General features: G+C 43.2%; 1 protein-coding gene and 1 long non-coding RNA gene across 3 annotated transcripts in view; one reads left to right on the top strand and one right to left on the bottom strand.

Moving 5' to 3' along the window:
- Positions 1-12,439, top strand: part of RASA3 (RAS p21 protein activator 3) — a 161,841-nt gene that overhangs the window by 106,586 nt on the left and 42,816 nt on the right. For both annotated transcript variants that reach the window (XM_066577243.1, XM_066577239.1), the window contains exons 6-7: positions 2,751-2,831; positions 5,005-5,077. In XM_066577243.1, coding sequence (XP_066433340.1) covers positions 2,751-2,831; positions 5,005-5,077 — 154 coding nt within the window. The remainder of the gene's footprint in view (positions 1-2,750; positions 2,832-5,004; positions 5,078-12,439) is intronic.
- On the bottom strand, positions 1,793-12,354 carry LOC136577359 (uncharacterized). The gene is made up of 3 exons (XR_010786463.1): positions 12,300-12,354; positions 2,506-2,648; positions 1,793-1,844 (listed from the first exon to the last, which is right to left on the bottom strand). It is a non-coding gene; the product is annotated as an uncharacterized lncRNA (long non-coding RNA).

Below are 12,439 nucleotides of genomic sequence, written 5' to 3'. Positions count from 1 at the left end.
CCAGTTCAATCATCTACAGATCAGCATGTCCTGTCGCATATTATGATCATTATACACTTGGGCACACTCACGGAGTATAACGAAGCACAGTGCACACTTGCCTCACTTGATATAGGCTTGGTTAAGGGTCTCCCTAAGCTAAGTAGGGGATAACTAAAGAAGAGTCAGGGCTCTACTGGGTATTGTGCTCCCCTTTTTGTTAACCACTTGGAAACATATGCAGAGAATCTCCGGTTAGATTTGTCCATAGAGGGACAGCGTCATCAATGGAGCTTCCAAACGTATCCATTTAAGGCCAGTGACCGATACCATACTGCGCCATTTCTCATCCATAGGTTATTATGACTTCCCTTTTAAAGGGAAAAGTTTATTGCATTCCAGCTACATGGTAGAGAACCGCTCGGCAAAAAAATCCCACACTATTTTACCGCGAGTTGCAGAGGTTCCACAATCGGCACAGACGAAGCTATTTAAAACTGCAGCAGTGAAGCAGCTCAGGGTGTTCATCACGTAGCAGGAACCCATCACATCCAGGCTGTGTGAATAAGACCCTAAGGAGTGATTGCAGTGTTGGGGGAGGGGGTGTTAAGATCCAGAGTACAGCTTCAGATGAATTGCTGTTTTTGTTGGATTTGCAGAAATTCGGCACTATTGGTCGCATGCATATAGGTTCTGATAGGTAAAAGCAAGTCATCTCCTGTTACCTGCAATGGCTGTGCATGGTCGGTGTATCCAGAACATACTTTATTCTGCTAATTGAAGGGAGCAACAAACCTGCTGTTCTTTCTCATCGACAAGCTTAGCACAAGTAAAAAAAAGAGAAGTATCTACAGGCAAATAAAAAGTACATTGTATGGTCACAAGATGGCATCTCTAATTTCCATGCTGTCACAGAGGCTTTTGTTCTTCCCCACGTAGCCTATAATTGTCAAGTCAGCGTTCTGAAGCATGACCAGAACTTTTCTCAAACTTTTTCCCACTGTTAATTGCCAAAACAAACCTTCCATGTGATCTCCATATGTTTTCAATGAGCTACATTTAAACTTTGTTTTTCTTCTCCCTTTTATGCACTATTGGTTATTTAGCTTCTTGATCTATGTACATGATGGATAGATGAACAAGTCATCTCCAATGTTTCCTGGAAGTCACTTGATTTATTTGATAACCTGATGGTTCTCAATGTGGTTTATTTGGCCCTGCAGACTTTTATGTAAGACTGGTATCTAAGCTGCTCTTTACACAGGAGGTGGGGATTACTGATCATTAGCATGAATTGGGTTTTATTTTTATACATACCAATTAAACTGTGTTCTCCCCACCATTGTCATGTGTGCAGCATGGTGCAGAGCTGTGATATCGGGAAGTGTGCAGGGCCATTTTCATATCTGGTGAATGTACAGTGGAACCTCTCTGCAGATTCTGCTCTGAAATCCCACAGCAAACGTCTCTGCACTGCAACGGGAAGGGAGCTTAAAAATCCCATTCACAGGTTTCAGATTTTAGGGCTGGCTGCCAGTGGAAAGATTTCACCTCGTATTTCACTTTTGGCATTACAGAGGGTGATATCAATGGTCAAATTAGCATAAAAATGTCAAATATATTGTGGATTTAACAGCTGATTTGCTGAAAATTTTTTCACGTGTGAACATTTCGGTAACTATAGTATTGATGAGATCTAACATTTCTGTTGGTTCTTTGTGCTTTGTCACAATCAATTGTCATTTTCAGAATGAACACTATACAGAAACTCAGGTTTTTGTATACACTATGCAGAAGCAGGTTGTAGAATAGTGTAGCAATAATCTTTATTTGTTAGTTTGTATAGTTCACGATTCTCGGCGACCCTAAAAATAAATAGTAAAAAAAAGATTCTGCTTTTAATGAATGATTTGTCTTGATGTAACTATATCGGTATTAGCTTGTGTACTTTTTTTTTTTTTTTTAAACAAGTGTGTATGCATACATGATACAATGTATATGTGCAAGAGGTCCTGCACCTAAGTACATTTAGGATAGAGATAAGAGATCAGAAAAGCTCCTCGCTCATTTTCATACCTTTTTTATAATTTTTTTTTACAATTCCATTCTCTGTCTCAGGCTGCATTCACATGAATGTATATCGGCTCGGTTTTCACATCCAGCCGATATACGCCGTCCTCATCTGCAGGGGGGGGGGGGGGGGGATGGAAGAGCCAGGAGCAGGAACTGAGCTCCCGCCCCCTCTCTGCCTCCTCTCCAACCCCTCTCCGCCCCTCTGCACTATTTGCAATTAAAGGAGGCGGGGCGGTGCTAAGTGCTGAGTATTAGCCCCGCCCCGCCTCTTCCCATTGCAAGTAGTGCAGAGGGGCGGAGAGGAGGCAGAGAGGGGGCGGGAGCTCAGAGCACTGCTCCTGGCCTTAGGTTGTGATATTGATCAGAAATTCTCTAACAGTAAATTAAGATGAATGTTGAAACCAAATAAACCCAAATCAATGGTTTTATGATCTAATTAATTGGGACTCTCACCATAAAATTAAGTCCCCTTAAAGGGGTTGTTCAGCCTTAGTCTCCTGCTCAAACTAACAGTGGATGTGGAGAGACGCCATAGTGCAGGTAGAGTTGTTTGTCCATGCCTTGTCTGATCAGGTGAGTGTGTACAGCTGGGTGACCTGTTTGAAGAAATATTTGATTTATTATTCACTCTGCGTTGGGATTATGCTTTTGATATTAGGATCTAATTTAGGCCCACCCCTTTTTTCTTTTTTCTCCAGAGTGTTAGAATGCCGAGGCCTTCCCATCGTAAATGGACAGTGTGACCCTTATGCAGTTGTAACTTTATTGGGGCCAACAAGGTAAGTTCCTTCATATGCAATAACCGTTTTGTTTTCTTTTTCATTAAAAAAGATGTGTAATGTACCAAGAGAGCAGGGCATGCCAGACCTAACCGAATAATCTTCATACACAAATAGTCAAGGTTTCCCACTTTACTGGGACTTTTATAAGAGAAGGTACCGGAAGATTGACAAAATGGGGGAGATTTACCAAGCTAAATGTGCCAGAATTCTGGCTCAAGTTTGCCCCAAGCGTACATGTCTTGAACAATTTGATGCATTTTTTTAGACACTTCTGCTCCTCACTTGGACAAATGGGTGTGGCTCAATGGGAAAGGGGCATGGCTTAGCATGAATCAAGTGGCTTAAGATGCAACAACCTTGGCGCAAAGTAAACCAACCAATAGATGGTGTTAAGTGTCTAAAGATGCAGCAATCTAATCATTCCGTTTTAGCCACTATGATAAATTTGACTCAGACAGTGTAAACGTAGATCTGGCAGTCTAAACCTAACTATCAGACAAGATTAGTAAGTGAGGCTTTCTCAGAAGTTCTATGTCCTATACTGCCCCCTCAGGCCCGGCACCAGACATAACACAATGTTACTGTTTTGCCTACAGTGTTCCTTAAGTTTGCTCTTTGAGGCAGTTAGGGCCGTCTCACACGAGCGGATTTGGATTGCAGGTTCTGTGATCTCCGTCCGAGCATATGATATGCGGTAATACGTGGGCATTGAACTGCATTGACTTTTGCCGATTTGCTTACACTTGCGGGTTGGAATTGCAGATTTTACTGCGTATGAGCTCATTTGATCTCTATGAATGTGTTCGATCCGCAATACATACGAAGAGATCGGTATCCCGTTCTGAAGGCACAGCTCTCATAACCTCTCTCGCCACCACAGCACAAGATATTGCTGCTTGGGCGGTCACCTGAGCTATGAAGGGTGTTTCCAGGTGGCTGCGCTACTTTCTGATGTCATTGCCTGCTTGCGAACTTTCCTCCACATGGACGATACGCTGTCCATCTGCATACATCCATGCGGAAAACCTCACGCATATGTTAACATGCGTAATACGTTTCCACGATCACTTGCAGGTCTTCCGCTGCAGAATCCGACGGGCTCGTGTGAGCCCGGCTTTACTCTAGAGCAAATCAAGCATTTGCGTCTGAGAGCAATACTCTGTACAGAAGTTTAGGTGTATTAACTAATTTCCGCACAATTTAGTCAATTTCCAAAAAAATAGTGTTATGTTTTGTGCTTAGAGCAACAAGGGGTTAGTTAGATAATTTATAGATCATTAAGGGGTTTTTATTGTGGCTTTAAGTGCTGGCTGAAAGCTTCCTTCCATGCTGCTGCCTTTGGCCCCATTGAAAGCAACGTGTAAAAAAAAAAGTTTTTTTTTTTTAAAAATACCTCTCCGCCGCTGTCGGGGCTCAGGCGCATCCCGCTGCTTGGTCCTCCGGCAGTGCAGTGAAGTTCTTTCAGCAGGCGAGGATTTAAAATCCTTGCCCGCTGAAAGGGCTGTATCTGATTGGCTGAGCGCTTAGCCAATCACAGGCAGCGCTCAGCCATTCATTGAATGACAGCTGAGCACTGCCTGTGATTGGTCACAGCGCTCAGCCAATCACAGGCAGCGCTGGCTCATTCATTGAATTCAATGAATTACTGCACGCAGCCTATTCCTTTCAATGGGGCCGCCGGTACCAGCGGTGCTTCCATTGAAAGAAATGGTGCACGGACCTGCACTCGAATATAAGCCGAGGGAGGCGGGGGGGGGGGGGGGGCTTTTTCAGCATAAAATGTGCTGAAAAACTCTGCTTATACTCGAGTGTATATACAGCAGATTCTGGAGGGCTCTCATTTTGGATTTATATATGGTACGATCGTTGTCTCTGATTGGCTGTAAGGATGCCCTCAGGAACAGTTTTAAAAGGCCCTTAGTAGTTGTGGATACATCGGTACATTGCAGGCGGTGCATGGCATGTGTGTTCTGTTCGTGTTATAGGACACGGAGCAGAAGTACTGTAATTTGTCCGGTACGCTGTCATTTCAGCGTGTATCAAGAGTGCAGAGTCTCTGTAATTACAGATAGTTTGATGTAATCGATTAATCTAGTTTTGCTGCCATCTGGTAAATGCCCAAATCAATAGTAATTTGTGTTCTTGCTCTGATTTTTCTCACTTCTTACAGAACTGAATCAAAGAAAACTAAAGTCAGGAAGAAGACGAACAACCCGCAGTTTGATGAAGTGTTTTATTTTGAGGTTGGTATTTATGTGGGCGTGGTGACGGGATGAAATCTCAGATGCTCAGATGTTTGGAAGCTCACAAATGTGTCCTGCCAACTGTCATCTCTTGAAATGTGAAACCTTGAATGTGCCTAGCTGAACTTGGCAGACATGGGCAGAAGTGTCTGGGGCGGCTTCATCTTTATCCCCTGGGACAGGCTGCTGCACGGTGTCCCTGGAGGGCTCCCTCCACTCAGCTATTCAACTTTCTGATTTTATAGGGGATTTTCAGCTGTAAGGTTTCTGCGCTATGTACTGATAAATGGAGATGGAACGCTGACCCAGACATATAATATGAATCCCATATTAGGGAGACGTAATTCAGAATGCCAAATATGAGATAATGGGCAACTACCTCATAGGGGATTTTTGCTTTTTCCTGTAAATCACCACTATACACAATGGCACAAAGATGCTTCCTATATGTCTTAATATCCTGACCACAGCAGAGAATGAAAATGTTGTTGCCTATAGTTGTGCAGCTTTAAAGACTAAAGATTAAAAAGTCCTTTGTTGCCTAAAAAGATATGGAAGCCAAATTAATTTACGTTAGAAACCTAGAAAACACAGAAAATAGATGGCAGAGAAAAGACCACATGGTGTGAGCCACCCTTATGTTATTTCCTTTATTATTTCTTTCTTAGGATAGATCTTTGCTTATTGCAGGCAGCTTTGAGTGCATTTACTGTTATTTTCCAGCCACATCTGCTGGAAGTTTGTTCCAAGCCTCTACTACTCTTTCAGCAGAAAAATATTTCCTGATGTAGCATCTGAGTTTTCCTCCTAACTAATCTTGGATTGTGCCCCCTTTGTTCTAGTGTTTAGTTTCCTAATAACACTTTACTCCTGAACCTTAGTTATACCTTTAACAGATTTAAGTTTCGATTGTGCCCCCCAACCGCCCGCTCCTTTCTTCTTTTCTCCAGGCTATACAGATTCAATTCTTTAAAAAGACTCTCACTATCCTTTTGCACTCCTCTGTGAGGCAGCATAAGTTAGTGACAGTCACATCGATTACAGTCTGCTGTGTGGATCCGTGCAGTAGTTTTGGAGAAACCAACATTTTATCAGTGGCAACACATGCATAGAGGACTACTGGAAGTAGTCCTGATGTTCATGAGCTGCAGACTAGCGACACCCACCGCCCTTCAGTCACTGATTGACTGACTGCTCTCTTCCTATTACTGTGCATAGAGAGAGATGCTGATCATTGTTTGGAGGGTGCGGTGGGTGTGGCTAGCTGCAGGTCATGAATATGCAGGATTAGTCCTGTGTTTGGATGCTACTAATAAAATGCACTTTTCTCCAAAACTACTGTAGAGAGACACAGCAAGACATCGCTGTAATCAGTGTGACAGGCACTACCTTATGGTGCTCTCAGTGAGGGCTGCAAAACATGGTGACAGGCTCGAAGTCTTTTTTTCTAATAAGTTTTTTTTTTTGTTTTGTTTTGTTTTGTTTTTGAGACCTTCCACTTTTTTTTTCTTAACTTCGTTTTATTAGAAAAATCACGAAGCAATATAGCATACATTACAGCATGTGTACAATTACTCATACTTCGTTTTTGACTTCTAACAAATTTCGGTCAATACAGCAATATTTTGTAATATACAATAAGCAATTGAAAATAAGGTAATAAAAAAAATGTAAAAACAATTTAATTTCTTTTCTAACCTGCTTGGTTTGCTATGTGTTTATTTTCATTTCTTTCTTGCTATGTTTATATTGCCTGAATTGTGGAGTGCGAATTTACCCTTAGGCCCCAAACTTTAGCAAATTTGTCAGGACGTCCACGATGCTGATAGACTATTTTTTCGTAGGGAATTATGGTGTCGACCAATCTTATCCAATATAAAAAAGGAAGACGATCTCGCTGCCATCCACCTCATGGCTATAGTTTTTCTGGCCAGGAATAGTACCCCTCTAATAAATATTTTGTCATGAGTCAACGCCTCCTCGTCCAACAGTCCAAATAATGCCACTTTAGGGTCTAGAGCTAGAGGGACCGTTAAAAGTGTCGACAGGAAGATAAGCACCTCATTCCAAAATTCTCCAACATGGGGGCACTCCCAGATCAGATGCCAAAAATGAGCATCCAGCTGGTAACATCTGTGACATGTGGAGGTGTCAGTTTTACGCCTTCCACTATTTTTGTAGCCCATGTTTGGGCTTGTCCTATTTTATGAATGTCTTTCTGTAGATGAGTTCTCCAGAACTGAACACAGTATTGCAGATGTTGTCTCATCAGAACTCTATACAGCGGGATCACAATCTCCCTCTGTCTACTGGTTGTGCCTCTAGCTATGCGGCCAAGCATCGTCCTTGCCTTCCCTGCTACCTGACTGCACTGTGGACTCATTTTGAGGCTATAAGAACCAATAAATCCTTCTCCTCTGAAGTCCTGGATAACATAGAAGACCCGATATAATACTCCGTCTGAGACGTTCTTCTCCCCAAGTGCATTATTTTACATTTGGAAACATTGTGCGACAGTTTCGGCTGTTTTGACAATTTGTCTGATAAGGCTAAACCTCACCTGGTAAACCTTCTCCTAAGTAACTTACCAACATATTAAAAAGAATCGGACCCGGGACAGACCCTTGTGGTCGCCACTTGTAACTGCTCCCTGTTCAGATTACACTCTGGTAACAACAGCACTCAGATATCTATCTTTTAACCTATTACAAATTCACCGCATTATCAAAGGATTGGGTCCAAAGTGGACCATATTTATGAAGGCGCTGTCCATTCAATGCCTGATAAGAGTACAATAATAACCTAAAATGCAAATCCTGACACTCCCGCTAATCAGCTGAATGTAAAAGCTCCCGTCTTTGGTAACCCAAGTACAGCACCGTACATTTCATGTGTCCACTTGAGTGGGACTGAGCTGCTGGGAGTTGTAGTACCAGGCACAGCTACAATCAAATAAGTGGATGGGTGCAAGTCTCTTGTGACTGCAATGGAAAAGCAAAGAAGCAGCAGCACCTCATAGGTCCTTAAATATATGTAAACTTGTAATATTTTCTATTTTAAAAAACTAGAGGTTTTTAACACTTAAAGAACCTCCCATTTGTAAGTATAGTAAATGAAGCAATAATGCTATATAACCTATCACATATTTGAATATATTTGTGACCTCAGTGGCCATCACATGTATGGCACTGTGCCTGTGCAAACTATGAAGGGCTTCTTTATTCATGTGATCTGAGTGGTATTGGGAGTCAGACCCTCATGGATCATTATGGATTATCCTAGGCTGCTAATATTGCAGTTTCAGAAAACTCCTTTAATTGCTCTTCTATGATACCTTGCTATTGCATTGTGATCTAGCCTTTTTGTTGCTTAATGTCTGGAAGAAAAGGCAGTTTGTTTTTTTATTGGACATGTAGCTGAAATATACATAACTAAGGGTTTCCAAGCAGGGGATTATGTATTATATTCTGAAGAGGCATACATTTGAAAATTATGTGAAAGTAAGCAGTTGCCATGTGATTTTCAGATTTTTACAAATAAGGGAGATGGAATAATACCTCTGCAGCACCACCTATTGGAAGGCAGCATTCCTGCAAGTCAATGTTAGACTCTTTATACAAGCCTTGTAACAATAACTGAGAATTGAAAGCCAAGCCAGAATCTATACACAGACAGCTGTTTTGGGGTGTTTGCCGCTCATCACCCCAGGCTGGCAGGGGCTAATCTGAGCTAATGGGTTCTAAATGCAGGGGAAGGGCCGACCAGCATGCACTCATTTTTGCCGTGGGATGGAGGGTTAGGGGTAGTTTCACAGTTAGGCCTCATGTCCACTAGCAAAATTGAATTGCGGATTCCGCGGATGAAATTTTGCCCATAGGAAATCATTGGCCATCTGTAGGTCAATTAAATTGAATTTTGCACCCGCGGATGGCATTTTAATTGATTTGCGTTTTTCACGTGCGGAAAAAAAATGCAGCATGCACCATTTTAGTGCGGATTGGCCACATTGCTATCAATAGGTGCGGATATCCGTATGAAAAAAGTTACCATTTAAAGCAAATCCGCGCGGAATCTGCTGCAGATATCTGCGCGGATTGTATTTTTCTAGTGGACATGAGGCCTAAGGCTTACATTATTGGGTGTCAATGCTTCCAGGTAAATGTCAGGCAGCACTCACATGGAACCATTTACAGCTAATAATGTAAGCCTAACAGTGAAACTACCCCTAACCCTCCATTCCACGACAAAACTCCTTCCATGCTGCTGTCAGCCCTCTGAGCTGTGCTAGATCGCCAGCCAATCGGAAGTTAGGGGTGTGACAGGGGCATTCCTCCATCTAAGCCCTGTCAAACCCCTAGCCATGAACCATTGCTGAAAGTATCTTTCTCTGGAGGGCCTATTACATGGGTGCCCATTGCTGTCATTGGGCATTGCCTAATTCTTTATTTACCCCGCCCATTCTGTTATCTGATGATTGCTTCTGTATTTAAATCTTGAAGTTCAGGAGTAATTTATTAACAGCCGGTATAATAGATGTGTAAAACCAAGAAAAGGATTTTGGGCCACACCTACCACACCCATGTAAAAGGAAACGATCAGCTGTGGTTAGGTTTTTTGCCTTGTTGTGGTCCTGCTCTAAGGTGTGTCAGCTTGCTTAGCATCTTTGAAAAGCAGAGTAACATCTGGATGATTCATGTAGTGCTCTCATTTCCTTCAGTAAGCTAGAAGTGATTTACCATAGAATATCATAAGTCTAGTTAATTATAGCAGAAAATATTATAAAATGAATTTGCTTTTACAAGAAAAATTACATATACACCATCAGCCATAACATTAAAATCACCTGCCTAATATTGTGTCATCTTCGTATTGCAAAACTCGCTCTGACCCATCCAGGAATGGACTCCACAAGACCCCTGAAGATGTCCTGTGGTATTTGGCACTAAGACTTTAAAAGATCCTTTAAGTCTTGTACATTGGTAGGTAGGACCTCCATAGATGGGACTTTTTTTTCCCAGTACATCCCACAGATGCTAGATCAGATTGAGATATGGGGAGTTTGGAGTCAACACGTTGAACTCCATCATGAACCTCAAATTATTCTTGATCAATTTTTGCAGTGTGGTGGGGCACATTATTCTGCTGATAGAAGTCACTAGTGAACACCGCTGCCTTGAAAGAGCTTTCCTAAATATTGTGGCAGACCAAGTAGGTAGAATGTGTTAAAGTAAATCCAAATAATTACTAGTTCCCAATGTTTTTCAGCAGAACATTGCTCAAGGATCACAGTGCCTCCATCAGCTTGCTTTCTTCCCATAATGCATATCTTTCCCTGGTAAGAGATACATGAGCACCCAGCCATCCACATAAGTTAAAAGAAAACCTGATACATCAGACCAGGCTGCCGCCTTCCTGCTTATCAAATCCATCTCCTAGAAGGATTCTGAATTGATTGGAACTTTCTTGGTGTGATTGTAACATTGATATAAGGAAGTGATTACAATATCGGAGGAAAAGGAAAATTTATTGTGGAAAACGGAACACTTGAAGAGAGGGTCTAGTAGTACCCTGTTGTACTGCCTCTAGCTTGGATACAAGATGTAATGCAGACTGGCACGAAGGCTGTAGTACCCTGTTGTACCACCTCCAGCTTGGATTCAAGATGGGATACGGGTCGGCATGAAGGCTCAAGTACCCTGTTGTACCAACTCTACCTTGAATACAAAATGTGTTACAGGCGGGCATGGAGGTATACAGGTTCTGTTTGGCAGGGGTCCCCAACCACCGGTCCACGGACCAGGACCAGGCCGTTGGCTTTTTTTTTTTGCTGATCCCTGGCGCCGTCGTCAGCCGCTCACCACATTAGTAGCGAATACCAGCAAGGTCTGCGTCTCCCTTACTGCTTAGTGAATATCGGCGCTACTAGCGGCGCTGATTCCGACGCACACTGTGACGTCAGTGTGCAGCGGGGATCATCCTCCTCCTTCCCCTGATGTGTCTTACTTGGTTCCACGAGAGCAGGAGGAGGAGGCGTCCGGCACCACACTGATGTCACAGTGTGCACTGGGATCGGCGCCGCTAGCAGTGCCGAGCAGAGTAGTAGCAGCATTTGCACGAGGAGGAAGGGGTATGTATATGGGTCTTAGGGGGCACGCTATTTCTACTGGCGCTGATATAGGAGATACTATAAGTAATAGTGTCCCCTATACCGTCTCCAGTGGTAATAGCATTACTACTGAAGCCCCACCCCGCCCAGATGGGCCATGGAAAAATGGTATTGCCTGAAGCCGGTCCCTGGTGCAAAAAAGGTTGGGGACCACTGCTGTATGGTATCTTGCGGAATATTGCTCCACATTTGCTGTAACTGAGCCTCTAGATCATTCAAACTTGTAGGCTGTTAAAGTTGGCATCCTAGATGGTCCCATACATGTTCTATTGGCGATAGACCTGGTGATAAGGCAAGCCATGGAAGTGTGACAATGTTGTGGAGACATTCCTGTGACCCCCTTGATGTGTGCAGCTGAGCATTATCCCACTGGAAAATGCCTCTTGGAAGCCGCCATGAAAGGAACACATGTGGCTGCAGGATGTCCTGAGCTGTCATTGTCCCTCGTACCAGTATTGGTGTGACCAACTGTTGTAGGCGATGGTCCCCCCAGACCATCACACCAGCAGTGGGGTCAGTGTGCTATTCCACAGCAAAGCCAGGATTGAGGTGCCCATCCTTAGGTTTTCAGACACAAACATGTCCGTCATCAGTGCTCAAACTAAACCTGGATTCATCGCTGAAGACAACCCGGTTCCACTCTGTAGCAGTCCAGTTTCGTTGTTTACGACCACTGTAAACAGAGGCAACAGTGGCTGGGTATCAAAAGCAGTATGTGTAATGGGCTCTAGGATATCAAATGTCCTTCAGCCAAGCACCAGGAAATCGTTCCATCAGACACAGGGACCTGTAATGATGGTGCCACCTGTCTCTAGATAGCGGACAATGAATAAGTTGGAGCTGCTTGTGCTTGTAGGACGATCAGAAATTTTTTTTCTACTGGTGGTCTATCGAGGACATCCTGAGCCCGGTCGCCTAGTGTGTGTGCCCTCACGCATCTACTGGGCCCAATATCTCCTTATAATCTAGTCAGAATGGTGCTGGTGGCAGGCAATTCAACGATACGAACATCCAACTTCTTGCATTCCAATAATGCGCCCCCTCTCAAACTCTTACCTGAGCAATAGTCCTTTCGTTTGCATCGTAAAGGCGCCTAGTGGTCAACAACCTCTACACAAGCGGAAAAAGAGGTCACTACACACAAGTAGGACCACAACTGCTGGAGATGTAACTGCATACCGAATTTTTCAGCAAAA

Source organism: Eleutherodactylus coqui, chromosome 1 (genome assembly GCF_035609145.1).
Source record: "Eleutherodactylus coqui strain aEleCoq1 chromosome 1, aEleCoq1.hap1, whole genome shotgun sequence".
NCBI classification, from domain to species: Eukaryota; Metazoa; Chordata; class Amphibia; order Anura; family Eleutherodactylidae; genus Eleutherodactylus; species Eleutherodactylus coqui.
The sequence above is the reverse complement of the archived record's forward strand: the minus strand, read 5'-3'. Positions and strand labels throughout refer to the sequence as shown.